This window comes from Mus caroli, chromosome 7 (assembly GCF_900094665.2).
Source record: "Mus caroli chromosome 7, CAROLI_EIJ_v1.1, whole genome shotgun sequence".
In the NCBI taxonomy this organism is placed as follows: Eukaryota; Metazoa; Chordata; class Mammalia; order Rodentia; family Muridae; genus Mus; species Mus caroli.
Genome location: NC_034576.1, coordinates 143,328,574 through 143,356,482, shown reverse-complemented (window position 1 = coordinate 143,356,482; position 27,909 = coordinate 143,328,574). Strand labels below are relative to the sequence as shown.

The 27,909-nt window shown below is 48.9% G+C and overlaps 1 protein-coding gene across 1 annotated transcript; it reads right to left on the bottom strand.

Moving 5' to 3' along the window:
- Window positions 1-1,094: 1,094 nt before the first annotated feature.
- Window positions 1,095-25,897, bottom strand: Ptdss2 (phosphatidylserine synthase 2). The gene is made up of 12 exons (XM_021168264.2): window positions 25,664-25,897; window positions 21,920-22,021; window positions 14,071-14,153; window positions 10,180-10,247; window positions 5,327-5,461; window positions 4,868-4,918; window positions 4,363-4,476; window positions 4,157-4,275; window positions 2,809-2,923; window positions 2,575-2,720; window positions 2,281-2,466; window positions 1,095-1,927 (listed from the first exon to the last, which is right to left on the bottom strand). Exons 1-12 carry the CDS (start codon window positions 25,777-25,779, stop codon window positions 1,741-1,743), a joined length of 1,422 nt encoding a protein of 473 aa, XP_021023923.1. The 5' UTR covers window positions 25,780-25,897; the 3' UTR covers window positions 1,095-1,740.
- Window positions 25,898-27,909: the final 2,012 nt, after the last annotated feature.

Below are 27,909 nucleotides of genomic sequence, written 5' to 3'. Positions count from 1 at the left end.
ATGAGATCTGATGCCCTCTTGTGGTGTATCTGAAGACAGCTACAGTGTACTCATACATAAAATAAATAATCTTTAAAAAAAAAATGGTTGCTCAGAGCCGGGTGGTGGTAGCACACGCCTTTAATCCCAGCACTTGGGAAGCAGAGACAGGAGGATTTCTGAGTTCAAGGCCAGCCTGGTCTACAAAGTGTGTTCCAGGACAGCCAGGGCTACACAGAGAAACCCTGTCTTGGGGGGAAAAAATGGCTGTTCAGTCTTCTAATTCCACCACTCGGGAAGTGGTATGCAAAGTATGAGGACGCAGAGAGATGAGCAAACTTACAGCTGGTAGAAATGTACATTTAGTACAGTGTGGAAAGGAGTATGGGATTCCTCAAAGATGTAAAAAATGGAGCTATGGGATGGCCCAGCAATTGCACTACCATACACACAAAACCCAAGCTGAATCAGTCAGTGCCAGACACCTGTACTGCCTGCATCACTACAGCAGTGGTCACAGCAGCCAGAGAGTTGGAGGAAAACAACGAGGTACATGGGGGTGGACATGGGCTAAGGACACCTCTAACTCCAGCCCCAGGGGGTCTGATTGGCCTCCTCTATTGCCATCTGCACTCATGTACAGACATAATTAAGAAAAAAATTTAAAAATTTAAAAAGAACTTTTAGTTAAACATAGTGGCACAAACCAGAATGTGGGAAGCTGAAGCTGGGCTGCTAAGAACTTGAAGCAAGCTTGGGTTGGACACCGAGCCCTGTGCCAGTCTGAACTAGGCAGCAAAACCCTGGCTCAAAAATCCAAAGACATGACCTGTTGCCTTAGTAAGCTAAGGGCATGACTTGCACATTTGCGTTCGTGGGAAAACTGAACTTGTTGGCAGACAAATGGTTTGCTACTGCATTCCCAGCGGCTGTGACCATAAAGCAAGGCTCACAGTCATTTCTCATGGTTATTCTTCAGCGATCATCAGCCCCACACCCAGTGAGAAACAATGTGGTAGACTGGTAGCTGCCCAGGACACACACACACACACACACAAACACACTCCCCTCCTCTGCAAGGCATCTAGAGCACGGGGCAAAGGGCAGCCAGAGGCTACGCACCTTCATCATCACTTTATTTGTTCCATTTGCTCAAGGGAGCCATGGTGACAGCACCCTGGCACCTGGGGTACAGGTCTCCAAGTTGGGCTCTCTGGCCGCAAAAGGCCAATCTGTGACCGTCATGTATACACCCTTCAGTTTAAAGTCCTGCTTGGTTAAAGGCAGGCTCCAAAGGAAATGGCTCAGTACTGACTCTACACCCACCACTTTGCAGACATCTTGGTATTATGATATCCTTCACTTATGCTGCTGTAAGTGGGTGGGACCACAGGGTCTCATGGGGCTTCTGCCTACCCCATAAAGAGTGGAGAAAGAGTACCGAGATACCAAGATACCTCCCCTAGCCGGTGCTGAGGCTGAGCACAAGGGAGACCATGGACCAGACCCTTGGTGGCCAGGTAGAAAGACAGGGCAGGACTCTTGCTCTAGAGCAAGTTCCAGTCTCACTGTTCAGCTCATGGCCCTGAAGTAGTGTCAGGAGCCAATATGTGCATACACCTACCTGCACACAAACATGTATTCTCAGGTGCCCCTCGTGGAGTGTGGATGTCCCTCCCACCCCCGCCTCTGAAGCAGGGAGCACGAGGAAGGGAGAAATGGGACAGCCCTATGGCACAAGGCCAGTGACGAGGGCGAGGCTCATGACGCGGCTGAGGTCCCCTCCTCAGCAGTCACACCGTCATTGGTGGCCCCCTCTTCCTCTGCAGTTCCAGTCCCTAGCAGGTCATCATCTGGCCCAGGGTGCCCATCCCCGTTGTTGACGGCTCTGGCCTGGTGACTCTGCTGCTTCTGTCGCCGGGTCTCCTTGTACCTCATGGTGATGTCCCTGTGGGGCAGCAGAGCCACCTCACCACCTGTTCCTGCAGCAGCCCCCCAGCATAGGCCCCACAGACACCTGGCTACCTTTGTCTACAAGAGGCTACATGTGCTATAATTCTAGCAATAGCCAAGTAGAGGTGAAGCTAGAGGGTCAGCTATAGGCAGGACAGGTTACCTCAAGCACCTGCATCTGCCAGGCAGAGCCACAGAGACTCACAGAGAGTACAAGGGCCAAGGCAGATAGAGCTACCAGGCAAGGCAAGGGTAGGGAATGGATAGAGCCTTGTCAGTATTCAACCAAAGAGGGGGACAGACACCACTCACAGTGAAACGATGGCCTGGGGTCCCACTCCCACTCACCGCAGGAAGAAGCGCCAGACAGTCCATGTAAGCACCAGGATGGAGCCAAGAGTCCAGCACTGGGAGATGTAGAAGGGCAGTGACAGGGTGAGTGTGTGCGGGTCATACTTCACCACGATGAGAAGCTCTGTGACTGTGATGGCTGCCACCAGCCAGGCCTGCTGGCCCAGCTTCCTGTGGGGCTTCCTGCAGAGAGGCGGCAGCTGCCTGGCTTGTTCAGCACAAGGGCATTTGGGGCCCTTGGGGCTCCCAGGCTCTGGCATCCCACCCCCTAGGCCCTATGGCAGCCCTCACAATTCATCCATGAAGTCGTAGATCTCACGCATGGCCACACCACCCACGTTCACGAAGAAGACCAGCCTCAGAAGGACCAGGTAGTGTTCAGGGGGCATCCATAGCACAAACTTCAGGTAGAAGGTGTTCAGCTCTGCCAGCAGGAACTAGGGGACGGAAGAATGTCAGCTCACCAGTTCCAGAACTAACCACTGGTGTTGCATGGATACCCAGTCACAGGCTGCTGGGACTTACCACCAGGATGATGCCACACACGGCCAGCCAGCGGTGCAGGCTGGAGGCTGGCTTCCACTCAAAGCGCACCCAGCTGTAAGGCGTGAACTGAAAGGCAATCCTCTTCATCTTGCCCCTGGGAACCAGAGAGCCAGCAGCCTTGAGGACATGGCCGGTCAACCAGCTTTATTCAGGTCACAGAGCTACAGCCAGAACCCAGTGCCTGTTGCTTTCCCCAGCAGACACAAGGCTCTGCCCTGTTCAAAATCCCACACAGCCACTTCAGAGGGGGTCATACACATTGCCGAGGCTCCCAGACAGGAGGGGAGTCTTGTTTCCTGTGGTGCTAAGGACCTGCATCTCCATCCTCTCGCCTTCTTCCTGCCTAGTGCTGGGACTATCTAGCATGGCTCCTCTGTCCTTTTCTCTGTTTTGTTTGTTTGTTTTTTCTGATACACGGTCTCTCTGTTGTGTAGCTTTGGTTGTCTTGGAATTTGCTATGTAGACCAGGCTGTCCTTGAACTCAAGAAATCTACCTACCCGCCTCTGCATCCAAAGTCCCGGGATACACCCTGCTTTTGGTTGTTTGGGACAAGGTCTTACTATGTAGACCAGGCTGGCCTCCAATTCATACAGATTTACCTGCCTATCTGGGATTAAAGGTATGTGTGTCACTATGCCTAGCTAATTTTTACTTTCATTTGTTGAAATACGATCTCATGTAAGCTAAGGCTAGCTAGCCTCAGACTTACTATATACTTGAGGATGACTGGACTCCTGGTCTGCCTGTACAACAGCAGCAAATGTGGGATTACAGAACATTTGGATCATGTGGTTTTGGGTATTGAACCCAGGGCTTTGAGTGTGGTAAGCAAGCACTCTACCAACTGAGCTATATCCTCAGCTCCCACTTTTTCTGTTTTTTTTTTTTTTTTTTTGAGACAAGTCTCCCTGGATTGCCTAGACTAAACTTGAACTTCTGTACTCAAGGAATTCTCCTGCCTCAGCTTACCAAGCAGTGGCCTCTATAGGCATATACCACCATTTCAGGTACAATTTTTCTTTCTTAAATCTTATAGGTAGCAGAGAAACTTGGCATAGGGTACACATCATGACTCCTGGGAGTTGGGAGGTGGGGGCGAGAGTCATTCTAGAGTACAGAGCAAGTCTAAGGACAACCTAGGCTGTAGGAGAGGTGGATAGATCAGGCCCACAGCCTCTTGAGAGAAGCAAGCCAGGGAGCCAGATGGAGGACTAACAGTCACTCTCTACCACTCTAATGTTTTGCTTGCCACCCTCCCAAGTAGCAAGGCCTTGTCCTTTGGGGCCCAATGCTCTGTGGTTCCCTTCTATAACTCCCAAGATGTACTTGTAGGTTGGAATGTTCCAGAGGCCCTGCCACTTATATGTCTTCAGGGACAGCCACTCGAGGGTCTTCATGCCACAGTAGATGCCCAGCCCGTTGCAGACGAGGACGTCCATGATCCACTGGGTCAGGAAAGGAGAGGAGTTAACCACGGGGCCTGAGATGACGGCCGGAGCCCACCCAGGATGTGCCTTGCCCGCTGCACCTACATGGTCCCACCAGCACTCGCTGAAGTTGGGCAGCTGGTGTTCCAGGCTATACTCCAGGAACTCGAACATCACACTGATGATCATGCACATCCACCAGTCACGGATCATGAGGGTCTGTGAGGGCCAGACAGCGCCCGTCAGGCTTTGCCACTCCTTCCCTACAGACAGCAACCCTCAAATAGGAGGTCTGGTTCAAGCCATGGGTCGGGACAGACAGGCAGCACCATTGTGGGGGTGCATCTGGGGCCAGGCTGTCCTGGGCTTCCTGCCTTGCCATTTCCCTCGGTCCCTTTTCCTAACTGGCCACAGTGCTAGGAACAGGGCGTAGAGCAGGATCAGCACTACACGTAAGGCCTCCTGAGAAACTGCAAGTCTCTGGTATCTTACATATTCTCCAGGGTGGCTCAGTGCTTCTGCACCCGGACCCACCCACCTGGGGACCATTTGTGGACCCAAATGGCCGGGAACATGGCGAAAGGGGAACTAGACAGAACCAGGATGTTACCTTCAGATACCAGCCAATGAAGTGTGCAGGAACAAAGCCATCCAGCTTGTCCTGTAGGTAACAAGGATGTGACCCTGAGGCCCAGGCCCCTCCTCAGGCACCCCCACCATCAGGCAGTCTCCTCCCCTGTGGTATCTTGGGCAAGTCTTCAGGGACCATATAACCTCCTGCTGTGCAGAGGCCCAAGGTCATTCCCCTCCCCTTCACAATCCTCCAGGCTGATGCCAAGCCAGGGCCTGGCAAGTGTGCTGCTTCAGATGACCACACTGGCAACAGAGACCAGGATGCCCCTCTGATGGACCCTCATCTAACATGAACAAGGCCACAGGCCTACTCTGCCCTGTAGGAGTCTGAAGAAAAGCAGGAGCGTGGACAGTCTTACAGGGCACCCTGCCTGATCCCATAAAACCAAGGGCGGTCCTGGGCTGCTAAAAGCCCTGCAGTTGAGAACACCCATACCCAGATGTTGTGGAAGGGGTCAGTCTTGTTGTCAGCATCATAGATGAGGCAGTTGCCCCCGTAGTCCCTCTCTGGCAATGGGACTCCCAGCCTGGGATCCACATACTTCAGAAACTGTCGGCCATCCTGGACTGTCTGCAAAGCAGAGCCATTAGTGTGGTGAGGCTTAGCAAGGCAGCCTGGATGGAGTGGTCTGTAGTGTGACCTCTAGCTTGGTCAGTATGTTACAGGGACAGCAGCTCTTCCACTCCAGCTAGGGCTGGAGAGCTGAGGATGCCTTGAGCCCCAGTAAGCCATCAGGGCACAAATGCCAGCCCCTACCATCCTCTCCCCAGTGGATATTGGACGAGATCCCGATCCAGAAGAGGCAGCCTTTCCCCCATGCTCCAGGGCCATGTCCAGTCTGTCAAGCACAAGCCCATCTTTCTGGATATGCAGCAGTTGGTCAAGTTCTGTCCCCTTGGTGGATTAAACATTTTTGGACACAAAAGAGGAGGGGACCCTTGGAGCAAATCTCAAGCCAGGACAAAGAGAAGCCTCAAAGGCCTAGAGACCTTGGGAAATAGATGTCTAGCAGAGGGGCAGAAACAAGCAGGACAGGACCAGAGATGAACCAGGCTGGCCAGCTGGGAGTCTAGCCCTTGGTCTGAAAGTCAGGGTTCACCTGTCCCTGGTGCAGATCCCACAGGTGGCCATCTTGTTAATGCCCTGTGTCCTGGAAACAAACCAGCAAGACTTGAGGACATGCTGAAGCAGGAATGTTCCTGAAACCACCTTCCGGTTTACGCCCCAAAGGCCTCATGACATCAGAAAAGATGAGTTCTAGGTTTGACAGAAGTTTAGGATCAAAGGTACCTACCTGTTCTTAGTTTCAAAATATCTGCAAAAACAAATGGTGCTTCTGATCACCATGCAGAACCCCATGATGCACTCTATGGAGGGCATGGGGGAAGAGGCAGAAGGAAGTCGTGACATTGCAGGCGGACTTTCAAGACGCCTTACGAGAACCAATATGATCACAGTAATGGGTTGTACACTCTGTAGCCGAGTACCAGGACACCTGACTGGCAAATCCAGTTCCCAGACTGCAGTCTCTTAAGACTAGCATCTGGGGGCTGGTGAGATGGCTCAGTGGGTAAGAGCACCCGACTGCTCTTCCAAAGGTCCAGAGTTCAAATCCCAGCAACCACATGGTGGCTAACAACCATCCGAAACGAGATCTGGCGCCCTCTTCTGGAGTGTCTGAAGACAGCTACAGTGTACTTACATATAATAAATAAATAAATCTTTAAAAAAAAAAAAAAAATTTGCTTTAAAAAAAAAAAAAAAAAAAAATTTAAAAAAAAAAAAAAAATTTTTTTTAAAAAAAAAAAAAAAAAAAAAGACTAGCATCTGTCCTTCAAGAACTGAACAGGGCCCTAGGGAAAAGGCTGACTCCAGGGCTCAAGCAGGAGGTACACACAACTGGAACATCTATGGTCTGAGTCAGGAAGCACTTCAACAAATAAAAAAACCAAGAACCCTTAAAGAAGGGGATGTGTCAAACAAGACAGAAACTAAAGGAGAGCACTAGGGTCTAAAGAACTTCAGCAAAAACATAAAAGCAGTATTTTGAGTATACAACCTGAACAAATAACTTGGAGTCATGCTGATAACAACAAATTAGTAGATACTTAACACATGGTTGGAAAGAGACAGGTTTTCCTCAAGAGGAACTCCATAGATACATAGATACACAACCCTGAGATAGTGGAGTCCCAAGTCGTGGCTCCTACCCGGACATGGATAGCACATAGAAAGTTCCTTCGAGGGCTGGTGAGATGGCTCAGTGGGTAAGAGCACCCAACTGCTCTTCCAAAGGTTCAGAGTTCAAATCCCAGCAACCACATGGTGGCTCACAACCATCTGTAACGAGATCTGGCGCCCTCTTCTGGAGTGTCTGAAGACAGCTACAGTGTACTTACATATAATAAATAAATAAATCTAAAAAAAAAAAAAAGAAAGAAAGTTCCTTCGAGAGAGCAGACAGATATAGGCAGTAAAAGGCCTGTATGAAGGAAGCCCAGCAGCCTCTCCACGGTCAGAGTAAGTCTTACCAGGGAGAAGCCCCACTGACAGACAGCTTATATCTTAAATCCGGCCAAATTCTAAGAAATACAGCAGACAAATCCCAATGAACTCCAATGCCAAAGACAGGCGGGGAAAAAAACCACAGTTCAAGGAAGGAAATCTAAGAAAGTATCTCATGAATAAGGACGCAAAGGTCCTGGGCAGAATCCTAGGAGGCTGGATCCAGACTGCAGCCAGGGTTAGACACCACCACCTCCTCTCAGGAATGCCCATAGCTTCCAAGAAGAAAATCATGCCAGGCATCGCAGCAGGAGGACTTCAGTATACGTACAGCAAGCTCAGGGCCAGCCTGGGCTACACAAGACCCTGCTTCAAAATCAGACCAAACCACATCCCAAATAAACCACATTTTAAAAATTATTTGGTGCAAATACCATCATCAATAAGGAAAAACTCACAATCATCTTACTTAATGTAGAAAACACAGCTCACAAAATCAAAAAGCCAGCTGCACCAGAACCAGAACAGCTCCTGCTTGGTGAAGGCTTCTGAGAAAAGTCAGAGCTCAGATTGCACCTCACACAAAGGCTGGATACTCCGATAAGGTCCAGAACCAGGTAAGGAGGTCCGTGCTTGTGATCAGCCTCCGGAAGGCCCAGCTAGGGGAGTCAGGCAAGAGTGGGAAACAGCAGACTGTAAGGAAGTGTGGCGGCATCCTGGTGCAGACAGCAGGGGCTAGAGAGCAACAACGCCTGCACAAGCTCTAGAGCTGGTAAGGTTAGCAAGGCCACAGGACACACATCAACACAAAAACTATTTCTACACCCTATTAGCAAATTAAATACTTGGGAATAATGTAACAATGCAAGTACAAAATGTACATTATGAAAACTATAAAGTATAATAGGAAGTCATTAAGGGGCTATAAGGGGATAGAAAGATACCTCACATCAATGAACCACAAGACCTAACACTGTGATGGCAGTGCTCTAAACTGACCAATGCGACCCCTGTTAACATCTCACCTGCTAGGGTTGGGGTGGGGCTCAGTAGTAGAGCGATTGCCTAGCATGCAGGAGGACTGGATTCCATCACCAGCATTGCAAACAAAGAAAACGAAACCTCACTGGCTCTCTTACGTAGCCAGAAAAAGAGTCTAGCATTCACTTGGAAATGCAGGAGATCAGCTGACACAGGGCAATCTTGAGAGAGAAGAACAGGGGCTGGAAAAATGGCTCAGTGGTTAAGAGCACTAGAGATCCTGAGTTCAACTCCCAGCAACTACATGGTGGCTCACAACCATCTGTTGTGGAATCCGATGCCCTCTTCTGGTGTGTGAAGACAACAACAGTGTACTTGTATAAAACAGATAAATTGCTGGGCGTAGTGTCACACGCCTTTGATCCCAGCACTTGGGAGGCAGAGGCAGAGGCAGAGGCAGGCGGATTTCTGAGTTCGAGGCCAGCCTGGTCTACAAAGTGAGTTCCAGGACAGCCAGGAATACACAGAGAAACCCTGTCTCGGAAAAAAAACAAAAATAAATCTTTAAAAAAGAAAAGAAAGAGAAGAACAAAGTGTGGAAGATTGTTATGGCCACCTGACCTACCAGACACCCACCAGCCTCTGCAGAGCTGACCGCCCATTAGCAGCAGGCTTAGTCTGTGAACTATACAGTCCAGAGGAGCCCTGAAGATAGGTGTGCTATGGTGTTTTCAAGTGAATCCCTGGCAGGAAAAAGACAAAACAAGAGATGCCACCTTATACCCATTAGGATATAATTCCATTCACCCCCAGCAAATCCACCTCTGAGCACTCAGACAACAGAACTGAAAGATGGTATAAAACAGCAGGAATTCTCGGTCAGCGCTGGTGGGATGCAAGATGGCACAGCCATGCTGGAATGCAATCTGGCAGCTCCTCAAACGACACTAAAGGCCTGTGTGATGGGTGGGACCAGTGAGACCACAATGGGCCTGTCTAGGAGAGAAATGGAACTTTGTATCCCACAAGCTAACAGGATTGTTGAGAGCAGCTTGATTCACAGCAGCTCCTAATGGGAAACCAAATGCCTCTTGGGTCCTGAAATGTCCCTCAGCCACAGGAAGAAACACTGTACCAACGATACAGCTGGGTGGACCTCAAAGACATGATACGGGTTATCAAGAGGTCCACTCGGGGTGTTCCGAGACAAGTCTTGACAGATGGCAGGTAACTGGAGAGTAGAACAAAGAGACTATCAAGGATATCTGAGTGAGTTTTCTAGATATGGAACTGTTCTGGGTCGACTAGGATGTTTGTACATGCACAGGGACTCAGCCCTGCATAACAGTGGTGGATTTAACACAATAAAAACCCTAGTGACTCACTCACTCACTCGTGGAACTCAGAATTCGGTGACGGAAGCAGAGGGGACCACTAGTGAACACATAATGCAATGCTCCACTCCCCTCCCACCCCACTGGTGAGCTGCAAATCCCACCAGCTCCCCCGGGTCCCAGGCAGGCCCAAGTTCCTAAAGCTGCAGCTACAGCCCTGCTGGACTGCACTTGACCTGTCTTGTAATCAGAGGAGCTGTCTTCCCTGTGTCTGTCCCGGCTTGCATACAAAGGTGGCAGCAGCCCGTGCCTGTACCCACACTAAGACACTCCTCCATATGGGCCAGCCTGGAGGGTAAGACAGTTTGTGTCTACCCGTGCTGGTCCAGCCTGGCTTCTTGCCAGCACCCTGGGGCCTGAGGATTCAAGCCTCTATTCTTGTTTTATCAACCAAGAAAAGCTGCTTACCTGGAAAAGGATGAAGATGAGAAACAATTCGTAGACCACACTAACACACAGCCAAAACCGCCAGTAAGCTACAACAAGATAATAGCAATGTCAGGGGCTCTGCTCTGGGGCGCTAGGCCCCACCCAGCCTCAGGAGGCTCCTGATCATAGACAGTCGTTTTAAGGGAATGCTTAGGTGTCCTTCATAGAATCTTTATAAGCAAGGACTAAATGAAGTTACACAGAACTTCTCTATGAAATGTGAGATGCTTTTCTCTTCTTGAGTCCCGAGGTCTTTACTCCCTTTGCCTTGCTGCAGAGGCACAGAAGGCCCACGATGCTGGTAAAACGTAGTGAGGGCATCCTCCTCCTCTGAGATGTACTGATGCTGCTGACCTGCTCTGCTGGACACCTCTTCCAGGGGTGAAAATCTCAGAACTCTAATATGTTCAATTTCTTACCATGAATTAGTATGAACTTTTAGTCTTCTGCGTGTAGGAAAAGTGTTTTAACACAAACCATATTTATGCCTTCAGATTTCTCCTACTGAAACGCCTCTCCATCCCTGAATGCACTACGGTACTCAAGAGCCAGGGAGGTTCCGTGCGTTAAGAAAGTGTGACCAGCCAGGTGGTGGTGGCACACACCTTTAATCCCAGCACTTGGGAGGCAGAGGCAGGCAGATTTCTGAGTTTGAAGCCAGCCTGGTCTACAAACCCTATCTCAAAAGAAAAAAAAAAAAAAAAAGGAACCTGTGACCTGATCTACTTGGTTGTCTGACAGTGACAGACAGGGAGACAGGGAATGTGACGTGGGAAGCCCTCGCTGGCATCTGCTCATGTCACTCTCAGATACAGATGGTGGTTATGAATGTTCTTCACGCCTGAAGTGGGGGAAGAAGAGCCTGTGTGAAAATCTTCACAGCTGAGGGGAGCAAGCTGGCCTCCACTCCTGCAGTGTGTGTATGTGAGAAGAACAGATACGTCAGGCGCCACCTCCAACAGAAACCCTGATGTCATCAGGTCTGATGGCCACAGCACCTCTTCAGCTATTGCTCTCTCCCGTCTTCCCCACAGTCTTTCCAAGCAGAAGCCTCTCATCCTTGCCTCCTTTAGGCCCATCCTGCATATCCAGCTGCTTCTATAGCACCCCAAACCCTGATTTCTTCTGTTGGTTGTTTTGATGCCAGTGCCCCTTGTCTACCCCAAAATAAAATGTGAGAAAGGATCAAAGGCAGCTCAGCAGTGCTGGGGATGGCGCTGAACCCTAGCTTTTGGGAAGGGGCTGGAGTTGTAGCTCAGTGGGGCACATTTGTATAGGACAAATGAGGCCCAGGGTTCAGCTCCTAGCACTGCAAATAGACAAAAACAAAAGCAAAAAACTGAATGGAGAGAAGCTGTTTCAGAAGACCTGGGACTTGTTTCGAGGCATTCACTTGGAAGCACAGCCAATTACAGTTTCCAAATAAAGCAACTCCCTGGGCAGGTCAGCTGAAGCCTCAGTTTGCTGCTCTAATGAGGCCAGGCGGATAATGGCCCTGGTTGAGGCAGCCTGACCAGGTCTTCCTAAGAGCAGAGCAGTAGGTGAGGCAGGGAGCGCTCCTCCCTGGGGTGGACACCCTCGGGGCTGTCCCTCTCACACATCCTTTCACTGGAGGCCCAGGGTTCCATGCTCAACATGGAACAACAAACAGCGGGGTGGGAGGTGGCTGAGGACAGACTTCCTACATGAATAAGACAGAATGGTGAAGAAGCCTGGAGCTTATGCAAAGCAACTACACTAGAAGGAAAGGCAGAGCAGAGCTCTCAAAGTAACCCACAGATGAGCATGTGTGTTAGGAGAGGATTCCTGGGCTTGGTAACACACACCTCTAATGCCAGCATTCCGGAGACAGAGACCAGCCTGGTCAGCACAGTTCTAGGCAGCCAGAGCTACACAGGGAGACCTTACTAGGGGGAAAAAAAAAAAAGAGGGAGAGGAACAACATTCTAGGTCTGGGAGCTGGAGCTGCAGTCACTTAGATCAGAGCCCTGTGGGAACCTCCCAAAGTCTAGAACCTTCCATGCACAGTGATTTCTGTGTGCCATGATATCGGGCTTGTGCCCCTGGACTTAAGAACCTGCGTGTCTTGAAAACACTTTCAAGAGTCCTGCAGCCAAGTGCAGAAGCAAGTTACTGCCGGTTGGCCAGCGTGGTCCCGTCTGTCATGCTCCTTGAGATGTGGCTCTTGAGAGGAAGTTGCCTTACCATATGGGCTCATAGCTTTCTTCCTCCAAATGCAGGACAAGCCCTTACCCGTCAGCCAGCCCCTGTCCCTGTACACATGTAGTTTTATTGTGACAAAGCAAACTATACAACTTTAACACCCAAAATTATACATCCTTCCTTTCTAGTATACCACATATACATATGTGTGTGTAATTAAATTACACACAGAAAACGCCAACTCCAATAACTACAGATTTGGCTGACTTTTCCCACTGTGTTGTAGGACAAATCATTACTGGCAGGGAAACTTACTTCAAAAATGGCATCTTAAACACACATAGGGGCTGGAGAGATGGCTCAGCGGTTAAGAGCACTGACTGCTCTTCCAGAGGTCCTGAGTTCAATTCCCAGCAACCACAGGGTGGCTTACAACTTATAATGGGGTCTGATACCCTCTTCTGGTGTGTCTGAAGACAGCTATAGTGTACTCATATACATAAAATAAATAAATCTAAAGAAATAAAATCACAAATAAGCTGGGCAGTGGTGACACACGCCTTTAATCCCAGCACTGAGGGGATACACAGGAGGATCTCTGTGAGTTCAAGGCCAGTCTGGTCTACAGAGATAGTTCTAGGACAGCCAATGCTACACAGAAGACCCTTGTCTCAAAAAAAAAAAACAAAAAAAAAAAAAACAAAAATCAACACTTGCTGCTAAGATGAAGTAGGCACTTTTTAAATTATTTCCCTTCTCTGTGGCTCTGGTTCAACTCCTAGTGTGGCAAGGCTGGATGGGTACAGAGGGTGAAGGCCACTCAGGAATCTAGCAGCAATCACAAGCCTGCTCAGAGCTTCAGGACCATGGGGGAATCTGTTCACAGCTTCAGAACCAACTCACCCTTGGCAGACATTCCCCATTCTGGAAGGCTAATCCCTCATCTCTTGCTCCGACAGCACTTGGTTAAACAATCAAGTAAGTACACAGCTACATAAGGAAAAATCTCAAGACTGCCTACTTTACAAAACAATCCAAAAACAAAAAAAAGAAACAAAACCCAGGAAAAACAGCAATACTGGGGGACTCACTTGTGGTCCCAGTATACAGGAAGGGAGGCAAGAGAATTCCTTGCTTCTAAGAATTTGAGGGTAACCTGAGCAACAGTGAGACCCTCAAAAATAAGTAAATAAATAAATATACACAAGACATCCAAATTTAAGTGTTTATTTTTTAAAATGCCTAAAAATAGTTTCTGTATTTTCACAGTTTATACTCACATTGAGGCACAAAAGAAACATCTATGCCAAGGCCCTTAAGAAGTAACACCAACCAACTTGTAGCCTTAAGGGCCTCCTCATCTGAGCTCTGGCCAACTGAGCAGGCAAGTAGGTGGCTTGTGTCCTCCAGCTGAGGTTCACGGGGGCAATTTGATGCCATAGATTTGTCAGAACTTGGGTGGGGGTGGTGGAGACAGTACTCAATGACACTCCTAGGTCTCCAGCCCCTCCTAGGATCCCAGGCAGGCCCCCCGGTCTGCAGGAAGGTGAGAAAGCCACAGACAGGGGAGAGATAGGTGGAGGAAGTACAGTCAGCCACAGGGGGAGCTGGCAGGGGGGACAGGACAGTCACATCCAGCAGCACAGATACAGCAGCTGCTCAGAACAGAAGAGACGTGGCACACATGGAAAAGAAATGATGAGTTACCTGGATGAGGTCTGGAAAATGGCCCGTCTTTAGCTTGTGTGACTCCAAAACATAAGAAAACCAAAATACTGGCCACAATACCTCTGCAAATAAAGAACAAACAGCCCCTCAGTGTGTGCAGGCTTCTTTCAGGCAGAGGTGGGAGGCAGCAGGGACCCCAGTGGACACCCATGATAGACTAGCCATGCTGGAAACAGCCCACAACTCCGTCTGGCAGCTGCTTGGCGGGAAGCTGGTCCACATGGCTCACTCCACCTCAACAGCCCACAAGCAGCACACTCACAGATGTCCACGTGTTAGGTTTCTCCTGTCATTTAGAGTGTCACCACCGGTTCACTTGATTAGACCTCATAAAGCCTCTGAGAAATTTCAGGATCTAATGGCTATCTCATAGCACAGGCCTAATGGGCCTTGCCAGAATTTTCGTCCTGTTGGGTCACCACCTCCTACACCAATGTGCTCTTGGAGGTGCAGGATGGAAAGTATGATACCTACATGTAGACCACACATTGAAAACAGGGCACAGGGGGCTGGTGAGATGGCTCAGTGGGTAAGAGCACCCGACTGCTCTTCCGAAGGTCCAGAGTTCAAATCCCAGCAACCACATGGTGGCTCACAACCATCTGTATCGAGATCTGGCACCCTCTTCTGGAGTGTCTGAAGACAGCTACAGTGTACTTACATATAATAAATAAATCTTTAAAAGAAAACAGGGCACAGGGCACAGAAGCACGGACCACACAAAGCCAGGGCCGAGGCCGTGAGGCTACAGTCTCTGCTAAGGACCCCCTCAGGCCAGTGTTCACAGGAATCCCCGTCTCACTGTGCCCCGCCCTTGCTGATGCCCTTAACATCTGGACATCCTACCTCATGGCCGTGGCCAGAACAAGCCAGGAAAATTAAGAATTACCTGCCTGCTCCGAGCAGCCAAGACGAGAGCCACCCCCAATCTTAGCAGAGCATGTGCAGCTCTCCAAGCACATGTGATTATAGATTAGTCCCCAATCTGGCTCCATACCACTGCTGCCAGGAGGAACAGAGCACTTGTGCTCAGCTCTGAGGAGAGGGATCATAGCTCTTTCACAGAAGCACTAGCAAGACAGGAGGTGGGAAAGGAAGCTGGAAAGGGCTCCCTGAAGCAATACCTCACACAGGGCACAGCCTGAATTAGATGCCTTCCCCTGTAGACTGCTATCCTATTAGCAGTCTAAAGCCAGCCAGACCATAGTGGCAACAGGCATACCCAACAACCAGTCTTGGCTTCAGGTGTTCTTCAGTGAGAGACCCAGACTCCTTAGAGTCACTCTTTTTTTTTTTTTTTTTTTTTTTTTTTTTTTTTTTTTTTTTTTTTTTTTAATTGCTCCTTAGAGTCATTATTAAGGATAGGACTGAAGCAAAAAGGAAGGGAAAAAAATGGACCTAGAGGTTCCTGTTGTGTCTGAAACTCAGAAAAGCCCATTAGCGTTCTCAGGTCATGTCCCAGTAATGGCCTAAGGCAACACTGAGCAACAAATCTCATGTCCACGGTGAGATAAGTTGATTAAATCAGTAAAAGGGCAATAGGCAGGCTTCCCGTTCAGAACAAGCTCGTGAATGGTGGCTCTGCTAACCCAGCTCTCTATATAGCAGCCACATTCCACATAGCTAGCATATGCAACTGAGAGATGTTTTTAGGAAATGGGAGATAGGCCGAGCGGTGGTGGCGCACGCCTTTAGTCCCAGCACTCGGGAGGCATAGACAGGTGGATTTCTGAGTTCGAGGCCAGCCTGGTCTACAAAGTGAGTTCCAGGACAGCCAGGGCTACACAGAGAAAATCTGTCTGAAAAAAACCAAAAAAACAAAAACCAAAAAAGGAAATGGGAGATATATGTGGGTATACAGATAGCACCGTATGTAAAAGATCTGAGTGTTCACACATTTCATTATCTTTGGAGGACCCTGAAACCAGCACTCCACAGATACCAGGCAGGGCAAAAGGCAGGCTTCCTGTTCAGAACAATGGCAATCCTACTGGGTGAAGGACAGTTACCATTCCCAAAAGAATAGAAATGAAAGTCAAGACAAAGAGACGCCACTGTTCTACTCACCTGAGACAAGCCCTGGTCACACCTACCTGGGACCATCAGTGTCTAAACTACACAGTCCCCTGTGGTGCAAAGCCACACGTAGCCACGTAGGCTGGGTGGTATGGGAGGGACCTGGGGCATACACGACAGACAACAAGGAAAAAGTCTGTGCAAGCTCATGGTTTTCTTTCTAAAGAAAACTTAAATAGTTATTTTTTTAATTCATTCATGTGCACTGGGTGTTTGGCCTGCACGAATATCTGCGCCATATGTGTGCAGCATCTACAGAGCCCAGAAGAAGGAATTGGAACTGGAGTTACAAACAGCTGTGAGCTGCCATACAGGTGCTGGGAATCAAGCCTGGGTCCCCTGGAAGAGCAGCTCATGCTCTTACACAGAGCCATCTCTCTGGACCCCTTTCAAAAGGGTTCAAAAACTGGTTGAATCCTCGGAGATGAAGCTAGTGGATACGGGAGGCTGAAGTATTATAGATAACATACATTTCCGTTTGTAACTAACTGTATCTGTACTGAACTTAATCTGAGCTTGTTTCTGATGTTCCCCAGTGGGGGCAGTTCTGACCTCTGTCCTCTGGTAACCTAAAAACTCTACTGATTTCTGGCACCTGTCACATAATCAAAGATACAGCAGCAGCAACTGCAGAGGTGCCAATCCATGGGCTCTTGCAGCCTCTGCCTCTGTTCTTAAAGAGCCCATCTCCTGGCACTTCAGGAGGCTCAGTGCATCTATAAATTGATCCTCTTGTCAGTATGCGTTCGTTCTTAGGGTCCCAGCCATTACATTATCTAAGATAGTTTGTGTGTGTGTAGCACTTGGAAAGAAAGCCAGGGCCTAGACAGCATAAATCAAATATCCTACCATTGCCCTCACCTTTGAAAGCACGATGCTGGACCTCATGTGAGTTTAGTGGGGCTGGAGAGATGGCCCAGTAGTTAAGAGCACTGGATACTCACATAGAGCACCCAGGTCTGATTTTCAGCACCCACGAGACAGCTCACTATCATCTCTACCTCCAGGGGTTCTGTCATGAGCACCAGACACACAAATACAGATGAGAGAGAGAGAGACTGAGAGATTGATTTTAATTCCCTAAGTTGCTTTCCAATGCGGCCACATCCCTATCAGTAATGAATGAGCTGCTGCTGTTTCAAACTCTTATCGTCTTTACATTTCAGTCCTGCAGAAGCTGTGTGGTGGAATCTCGCAGTTCTCAGTCTGAGGAGCCCTGCCCTGGGATGTTGGCAGCGCACATTTCACAGGCTGTTTCTCTCCTCTTTCTCTTTCTTGGTAAAGTACCTCTTCAGGGTTTTTTTCCCAAGACTTATTCCTATTACTTTTAATGTGCACATTAGATGTAAGTGCCAACAAGGTGTCAGATCCCTTGGAGCTGGAGTTATAGACCATTATGGCCAGCAGCCATTACTGCTGAGATCTGAACTTGGTTCCCCTGCAAGAACAGAAACTGCTCCTCGCAGCTGAGCCATCTTGCTGGCTTTTACACAGTCTTTACCTCACTTTCTTGACAATGGTTCTCACTATGCTGTCCAGACCAAGTGATTCTCCTGCCTCAGCCTCCTGAGTATCTGGGAGTACATGTGTTCCATCAGATTCTATTGTGTTGCTTCTTTTTTGTGTGTGTGTGTGTGTTTTTTTTTTTTTTTTTTTTTCGAGACAAGGTTTCTCTGTATAGCTCTGGCTGTCCTGGAACTCACTTTGTAGACCAGGCTGGCCTCGAACTCAGAAATCCGNCTGCCTCTGCCTCCCAAGTGCTGGGATTAAAGGCGTGCGCCACCACGCCCGGCTTATTGTGTTGCTTCTTGTTAATTGTGTTTGCCTTTTGAAAAAAAAACTGTGGGTAGATTTTTTGTTCTGTTTGAGAAAGGCAGGCTCTTGCTACACAGCCCAGATTGGCCTCGAATGTAGGAGTCTCCTGCTTCAAACAACTCAGCACTGAGGTTACAGGTGTGTAACTCTATCATGCTTAGTTCTGAAGTTTGTAAAATGTTTTAAATGGTAAATGGACTGGACAGCTCACTAACTGAGAAGGTAAGAGAGCCAGAAGTGCCCCAGGTCACCACTCCAGATGATAAATCATGAGCCATCTGTGTGGGACAGCTTACCAACAGTACTGACAGTCTACAAAGATATATATCCCTGGTGTGGGGAAGAAGCCAGGCACAGAAAGTAACATAGCAACACCACTCCTGGGAAACCAGAACACATGGTGTGAGACTCAGGGCTGCCTCGGTCAGCAACAGGCACATAGGTATGTGCATCTCAAACTTACCAAGCTGGAACTTTATTAGAAATGCATCAAATTATAGACCAATAGGTTAATCTGAGAAGAAAACAAAGCTGTACAGTGGTCTGTGTCTAGAGTCCTGGCTATTAAAAAGAGGCTGAGACAAAAGAATCACTTGAGCCCTGGAGTTCAAGAACAAACTGGCAGCTGGGTATGGTAGAGAATGCCTTTAATCACAACACCTGGGAGGCAGAGGTAAGTGGATCGATCTGTGAGTTCCAGACCAGCCTGGCCCACATAGTGAATTTCAGGACAAGACTGGCAACATCGTGAAACACAGCCCACATCTCAAAGACAAAGAGCAATGACGCACAAGTAGAAAGGAAACTCTTTACAGAGGAGGCAGAAGAGATGGCACACTGGTTAGAGCACTAGCTGCTGGTGTAGAGGACCTGAGTGCAGTTCCCAGCACCCGAATCAGAAGGCTCATAACTGACTATAACTCCAAATCCAGGAGATCAAATGCCCTGACACCCATGGGTACTATATGTACATAGTGAATGTAACTCACACAGGCACACATGTATGCACACAAAAGCTAAGTAAATCTTAAGAAACATGTTGGGCTGGAGAGATGGCTTGGCAGATAAGAGCACTGTCTGGTCTTCCAGAGGTCCTGAGTTCAAATCCCAGCAACCACATGGTGGCTCACAACCATCCGTAATGGGATCTGATGCCCTTTTCTGGTATGTCTAAAGACAGCTACAGGGTACTCACATACATAAAATAAATAAATCTTTTTTTTTTTAAAGAAATATGTTACAAACTAAATCCGGAGAGATTGCTCTCTTGGCCTCTGAGGATACTCACTTACCTATCCCAATACATACATACACATAAGTAAAAATAATTTTTTAAATGAAAAATAAGTAAGTCTTGCAATTGTCTCTCTATGAAACAGTGCTTGCTTGGGATATATAAGGGTCTGAGTTCCATCTGCAACAACACAAAAATTATAAATATTTTCTATAAGGCTGGTGAGATGACCCAGCAGGTGACATGCTTGTCACTAAGCCTGACAACTTGAGTTCAAGCCCTGGGCTTTGCATGGTAGAAAGAGAAAACCAACTCCCAAGGTTGTTATCTGACCCTTGTGCATGTGTGCTTTGTACACGCTTGAACATACACATACATGCAGACATAGTATGTGATGAAAAACTACCACATGAACACCACAAAAATTATAAAATATTTTCTATAGAGCTGGTGAGATGGCTCAGTAGGCTACATGCTTGTCACCAAGCCTACTTTTAAGCACATAAGAAGACTCCCATCATTCCAGGGAGGAGCAAATAGCAGATTCCAGGCTCTACCAGAAGAATTACAGGCCAGAAAGGTAGTTCCTTCATGCTCTTAAAGAGGAAAAAGGGGGACAAAGATGAGGAACAGATGTGCAGTGTCCCCTGGATGAAGAAAGGCTGTGTCCACACGGTCCAGTGCTACCCTCCTTACACTTGGGGAGTCTGAGCTCTTGGACTCTCTAGGTTCTGGGTCACCTAGTATTGACAACCCCACCAACAGACTGGGTGGACGACAGCTCTGCAACAGCTCTGGCAGGTGACTGGTGACCACTCCAGGGTACCTTTGTATGTTCCTGCTCTTCAGAGAGGACTGTACTCTCCTGAGACAACTCTTGTCCAGTGAGTGACATCAGACCTGGGCATCTTTAGCTAAACTTCTCATATAGAGAAACTTTTTTGGAGTGCAGGGCCTGGTGCTAAGGATTAAACCCTAGGCTCCTGAATGATATATGCAGTCCCTGGAAAGCACCTCCCGAGGTATAACCATGTCTCAGCTCTTTGGACTTCTTGCTGTGCCTTGCAGATGCCAGCAGACCCTCTATTCCCAGGTACACACAGATGCCAGCAGACATAGTTTTGTTGCTTGTTCCTTTTCTTTTTTCGAGACAGGGTCTCAAAAAATAGCCTGGAATGCTATGGAGGCCAGGCTGGCTTCAAACTCAGAGATCTGCCTTTCTGCTTCTCAGTGCTAGAAAGGTGTGTGCCACTATGTCCCCTTTGTTTTTCTGAAACAGAGTCTCATGTAACACAGGCTGGTCTTTTGAACTCACCATGTAGCCAAGATTGGCCTCAAACTTCTGATCCTCCTGCCTCAGTTTCCCAAGTTCTAGGTCTACATGTGTGAGCAACCATACTTTGCTAAGACCCAGTTCTACTTGAAAATTCCCTCTGAGCAGATAAAGGCACAAAGAGGAGTACTGCCTCCATACCCCAAGGGCCAATATCTGCAGATGACCCCTCTGTCAGCACCAGGACAGGAAGGACAAAGTAGACCTGACCCGGTGGCCCAGGAAGCACAAGTTCCTCTCTCAGTGTTAACTCATCTCCTTAAGAGCATGCTGAGCTTATAGACCTTGCCTGAGACTTAAGAGTCTGGTAGAAGCCTTCCGAAAAAAGGAGGGAGGAACAGGCAGGCCTACAGATGAGAATGAGCAGGAAGTACCAGCATAGGCCAGGGCAGACATCTCCAGAAGGGCTAGAGGGCCTGGGAACAAGCTATCCCAAGCTCGGGAGAGAAAGGGAGAGAGGGAGAGGGAGAAAAAGAGAAAGGGAGGGGGGAGAGAGAACACTCCTGAAAGGCTGACTCTGAGCTGGAAGTCACTGAGCAGTAAAGAATTTCACGGAGAATAGGCCAGGAACAGCTGGGAAACAGCTAGGGAGGTTACCTGTACTGCACAAGAAAGGCAGAAGGGAGCCCTAGGGTCCAGACAAATTCACCCCATTCAATTCTTAGAGCAAAGTAATAAGACTCCCAGTTTTCAAAAACAAAATTCTAGCCTAGAAGTGTTAAGACCATGGAGATTCCACAGGTCAGGGGAAAGCAACCAAAGTAGCCTGGAAACCTCACTAGGTCTCTCACGCCTCCCTCTGTATCCTCCCTTCTCAATACTCTCTGGCCTCCCCTCTAGCCCTCCCAGAGCAAGCAGGACCTGCACAGAACCAGTAACTGTAACAGTAACTGACCTTCCTTCCCAGGGCAGACATGCAGCCCAGAGAACCAGAGGAGCAACAGAAAAGTCTGTCAGTACTCTGGAGTAACTTGTCCCTGCATGCTAGGGACTAGCTTAGGAACCTGAATGCAACAAGGACAGCGCTTGTGACCTGCCTGCACTCAAGGACGTAAGTGCCATCACAGGGTTCATTGCTGGTGGCTCTAGATCCCAGACAATCTGAGGATCCTTACGTCTGAGGGGAGCTGCTGGTGTGATGATGTGGTTGCTCTCACAAGGCACACCAGCTAGGGGGAGTCACCCTGAAGGCTAAAGCAAAATATCCCTACCACTCAGAGGTGACGAGTTCCCATAGTCCTGGGCAAGGAATACCACACAGCTTCAGGGGAAGGTGTGGAGGCCAGTCACTCAGACACACAAGGAAAATGCAGAGCCCTGGCTGGCCAGAGCTCCACAGGACATCACACCCTCTGAACAGAAGCAGTTACCTCTTGGTGTTGTAGGCTGTATCCTGAGGGGTTTCTTCTAGGAGAGTCACGTAGCCCAGTGCACAGGTGAGGATGAACAGCACAGTTAAAGTGTGGGCACGCCTGAATCCAAAAACACACAGGTAGTGTCAGAGCAGAGATCACCAAACACTCACGTGATACCTAGTCACCCAGGACAGGAGCGGGGCTCACCTGCACTCCCAAGCTGACCGACCATTCCCGTGGGTACCAGAGGAGTACTACCTTCCAACACAGGTAGATATGGTCACATTTAACAGTAACCGTGGAAGGCTTCCCCCAACTTCCCCTTTGGGCCTCTGGTCTTACATATGCTAGACAAGTACTCTGCCACTAAGCTCCAATCCCCAGCTCATTTCCGAAGACCTTAGAAATTACTTCAGCTCCTTGGTTTCTGGACTGCTCTGATCTTCTCAGTTTTTGAAGTAGCCAGCAAGCTGAGGGCATCCTTGGCTGTCTACGATCTTGAAAGGAGTACTATTTTCTATTTCTTCTCAGTAGACCAGGAATATCTGAGCAATAAATAGCACCTTTCCCTTTTGGTCAGTGTCCACCCTATTACTCACAGTCACCAAAACCTCGCCTCCCCGGGCCTCCCTGATCTGGAAAAGGTGAAATGGGAGGGAGGGCATCAGCCAAACAGACTCACAGCTAAAGACCTCAGAGTGTTTCAATCAATGCTTGTTCAAGAGTGAGCTCTACCTTGTTGCTCCTTGTCTAACTCTCTCGCTCTCTCTCTTTCTCTATACACACTTACAAACACACACACACACACATGGGGGGTGAGGTGGGGGGTAGGATGGAGGGAGGGAGGCACAACAGATTGACGAGACAGGTCATCTTTCTCCTTCCAGAATGTCAGGTTTGTGCAGCGCTGCCTCCTACTCCTCCCTACCATACACAGACACTGGGATGGTCTGAGTCCCATGACTAGGCCCAATATGAGAGTTGACCTATGTAAATTTTGGGACTTCAGTCACTGCCCAGGGGCAGGCATGAGGACAAACTGGTTCCTTGCTCTGAGTGGAAAATACCCAGTTGCTATTCTTCCCTGGAGATGACCACGCTCCTCACGCTGAGTGGGTAGGAAGGCAACCCTGCCAGAACCAACCAGGGAACCATGAAGGCGTTGCCAAGAAAGGGACAGGGCCGGTCCCAGGTCAGGTCTTCGAGAGGCTTCTAGCCTGTTACACTGGCTTTCTTGGCTTTTTGATCTGATAGTCAAAAGGGTATGAATTATCAAATCATGCTTGCTAAATGTGGGCTAGTCTAGGTAAGCCCTAGCCCACAGTGATAGATCACTCATATCTGAAGCTGCAGAAATTATTGCTGCGGACGTACTGGTGATTTCTGCCCCAACTCTCCTAGATGGCTCACTAGAAGCACCATGCTCTAAGACCCAAGTATAGACTACCAATTCTCAAACTGCCACAGATTCCATGCTGGTGGGAGTGGGTTAGAAAGTGATATCCAAGCCAGGCGTGGTGGCACACGCCTTTAATCCCAGCACCCGGGAGGCAGAGGTAGAGGCAGGCGAATTTCTGAGTTTGAGGCCAGCCTGGTCTACAAAGTGAGTTTTAGGATAGCCAGTGCTATACAGAGAAATCCTGTCGGGGGGGGGGGGGGGGGGGAGAAAAGAAAGAAAGTGAGATCCCGTGGTAGGGGGTTGGTTTGAAGCCCTGGCTCAGAGGTTAACAACACAGGCTACTCTTCCAGAGGACCCAGATGGGGGTCCCTAACATCAACTCAGCAGCTCCCATCTGGAACCATGGTTCCAAGGGACCCAACACTCTCTTCTGGCTTCTAGGGGCATTGCATACATGTTTTATACACACACATGCAGGCAGAACATCAATACACACAAAATAAAACTTTATATAAATAAAGTTCCAGGTCTGTGCCAGAATCGGAGCTCTTGTTTAGTTTCCTGATATATCCCCTAAGATAGTAATGACACTCAGCATAAGTCCCCAAAATACACACTGAAGAATGGCTGAATGAATAAATGAATATAAAGCAAGAAAGGCAAGCCAGCAACACACTCCAAAATTCTCAGTCAAGTGGCCGTCACCTATACTGAAGGACAGTCATGCCTCTCTCCTGTCCGAGAGCCATGGTGGAGGCTACCTGATAGAGAATGATGTTTAAATACTCGAGTAATTCACGGACTGCTATGGATATAAGGCCAACTGGAGTCCTTTATTTAAGTAGGCAACCAGGAACAGGCTCCTGCCACAAAGATCTCTTGGCTCCTGAAGTAAGGCAGTGCACGGTTTATGAAAACAAAAACCAGGTGTGGGTCAGGGATTTTGTAAGCATCATTCCCCTTTGTCCTGTCATCCAGGATATGACTGAGATGGTGTGGGGTCAGTTATGGGGTTAGAGGCCATTATGTCCAGTCAAGAAGAATGGGGTATGGGATCAGTCTTCAGATTAGTTTATGGGGTTGCAAACAGCCCGACTTATAGGCCATTTTAATATCCAAAGGACCTCAAAGGTCAGAGAAGGCCATTGGCACTAGCTCTGGCACCATACCCACAACTTCAACTGCCCCATGCTCGCTTTCGAGGGCTCTCTTCCTCCCTCCCTCCAGGGTCTGGCTGTACTGGAAACTCACTATGTAAACCAGGCTTGCTTCAAACTCACGTTCAAACTCACGGAGACCCACCTGCCTCTGCCTTCCGAGTGCTGGGATTGCTTCTTTTCCCTCTAATGTTTTCACAGTCATTAGACGGCATTATATTGAAAATAAGCTCTGGTTGGCTCTCACTGCAGAAGCTGTCCATAACCCAGGGAAGGTGCTAATAGTATAAGGTCCAGATGCAAAGCTATCTCCCACACCCAACCCACTTTCCTGCTATTTCAACTGTATCTCACCAGTGCCTCAGCTACCACTCCCACTTGCAAGCCAGAGATACAAGCTGGCATACGACAAGAGTCCCTCGGAGGACCCTATCTGTGTGATGGCACCTTCTCCTGAATTATCTTAACACTTCCAGACCAAGATTCTCTCTGATCAGATGTGTTCTGGACACTGCCACAGCTCTGTTCTCTCAGAGCTACTTCCACTTAACATCCCCTCCAGTGGGAACACATTTGTTTCTATGAGCTTGGTTCTCACTTGTCTGCAGGGCCCACCCTGGGGCTCCAGTGTCGCATAGGTGGGTAGAAAGCAAAGCCATTCCTCTCATGAAGCGTGCTCCTTCTCACAAACTAGGAAAGGTGAAGGGTTAGCCCAAGGTCATGGGATTACACCTGGTCAGCCAGGGCGGTGGCTTGGTCCTTCAAAGAAGCAAAACACCTGCAATTCCTACGCACTCAACTCCACTAAAGGCAAACGGGGCAACCTGACCCCAAAACTTGTCAGAGGTTGAGTTGTGCAAGCAAGGGTCACTGAAAAGGGTAGCAGTGAGGAAAATCTACCATACAGATATGCCATGCCCACCAGGCCAGTTCAGAGCAATGTTTCGGGGGAAGAGCAGGGGAACAACAGCTATCCGGCAGAAAGGAAACCTGAAAAGTCACTAATATGTAGTGGCCAGGCCTTCCCGGGGCTCCCCCGATCCGAAGAAACACTCGACATCTCATACGGAGACGACCACGGTGGGTTCCACGAGGGCGGGAGGGAGTGAGGCGCTCCGCTGGCTGATCCAGGCCCTGACGGTTCCCGATTTCAATCTAAACTGTCTGTCCCAAACTCCTGCCCCGACGCGGGGAGACCCTCACCAAAAGAAGGTGTTAGTGCCATCGTCGTAGACCTCGGACTCGGTGCTGCGGCGGCCCTCGAGCAGCGGAGACTCAGACCCCGAGCCTCCGGCGACTCTGCGCTCGCCCCTCCGCATGGCGCCCGGCCTGCGCAGCCCAGTAGGCTGCAGGCTGTGGGCTGGGGTCGCAGCGCTACCTGGCGGGGTCTCCGCGGGAGTGGGGCGGGGCCGTGAGGCATTGTGGGACGCGTAGTGCGCGCCGGGCCGCAGGGCATGCTGGGCGCTGGAAGGCCCTAAGCAGCCTGGTGGGAGGGACGCGGTCCGGTTGCTAGGAGACCGGCCGCGTGCTCCGCCTGACAGAGACTGTACAAGCCGGCTGGCAGTGGCTGGTGTTGATAAAGTTCCGAAGACATATAATCTCTGGGGATAGGGACGCACAAAAGAGACTGAACCTAAACTGTTGTGGTAGACAGCCCTAGTATGCAAACTAAACTCCAAAAGCTGAGGCAGGAGAATTGAACGAATCCAAGGACAGCCTGAGTTATTCAAATCTTGAATTAAAAAAAAAAAGGAGGCGTCTGGCACTGGTGGCGCACGCCTTTAATCCCAGCACTTGGGAGGCAGAGGCAGGCGGGTCTCTGAGTTCAAGGCCAGCCTGGTCTACATAGTGAGTTCCAGGACAGCCAGAGCTACACAGCGAAACCATCTCGAAAATGAATGAATGAATAAATAAATAAATAAAATGAAATAGTGATAGAGAAATGGCTTAGCAGTTAAGATCACTGCCTGACCTTCTAGAGAATGGAGTTCAGTTCCCACACTCACATAGCAGCAGTGGCTCCAACGCCCTCTTCTAGTATCTAGGGCACTGCATACAGTTGGTGTACAGATGCATACACTCAACCAAAACACTTACACACTAATATCTAGATATAGATAGATAGATAGATAAATTATCGCCAGACATGGTGGCATAGTCCTTTAATCCTAGCACTCAGAGGCAGGAAGATCTATATGTGTTTGAAGCTATCCAAGTCTAAACCGTGAGCTCTAGATCAGCCAAGACTACACAGTGAGACTCTGTCTCAAACTTTAACGTAAATAAAAATTAATGACTACTTTAAATTAGCAGGACCAGTCAAGTTGGATAGTTGAAACTGGTATGGATAGTTGCTGAAAGTACTTACATTTTGCCAGAGGTAGGGAATGGGCTACTTGTCTGAGAGTGTGGGTCCTTCTTCAGTTTTCTCAGATGTGTTGGCTTGTGGTGCCACCAGCCAGCAATCCCAGCACTTTGAGGTGGAGGTATATAAATAAGGGAGTCTATGGTTATCCTTCCTGTGAGACTAGGAGTTAGATAGATTCCCTGATAGGCAGACAGAGAAGAGAGCCTATTGGATATTGAAGACGACAAAATTCAGCCGGGTAGCGGTGGCCCACGCCTTTAATCCCAGTACTCAGGAGGCAGAGGCAGGAGGATCTTTGTGAGTTTGGGGCAGTCTGGTCTACAGATTGAGATCCTAGAGAACCAAGGCTACAAAGAGAAACTCTATCTTGAAACAAACAAACAAACAAACAAACAATAAGATGGCAGACTTCTGGTTTCTTCTTCACCCTCCTTACCTGAAATAAAAGTCTAGTGGCTTAAAAGAAAGGCCTTGGTGAACCTTTTCTCCACCGGGAGGGTCACCAGTCCAGACAAGCTCAAGGCCAGATCAGGACATGTTTGCCCAAAAGTTGTGGGTTTGTCAGCCTCCCTGTCATTGTTCAAACTGACAAACCATAAATTAGAGGAGTAAGACCCCCCAGAGATCCTTGGAGCTCTCAGCCTGTGTTGCTGGGTATGGATGGCACCAGTAGTCCAGACCTTTCACTCCAGGTCCCAGGGGCAGGCAGATCTCAGAGAGTTTGGAAGGTTAGTTTAATCTACATAGCAAGTTCCAAGTCAGCCTGGGATATATAGTGAGATCCTGTCTCAAACAAATAACCACCCAGCCTTCAAAGGGACTTCAAAAAAGGGCTTCAGAGGGGCTCCTGAAGGCCCTCTTAGATCTGCAGAGGGTCTTTCTAGGTGCCCTGTGCAGGGTTTTAGACCTAGGGACAAGGGCTGAAGTGCATATTTTACATACTAAAACACATCTAGCTTCCAGGTTCTCCCAGCATCCCTCAGTCCCTGCCTGGCATACCACGCTGCTACTCTGAACTTTCCAGTTCAGGGGCTGGGCTGCCCTTTAGCCAGATATTTTGGTCTCTCTCTTCCTCCTCTTC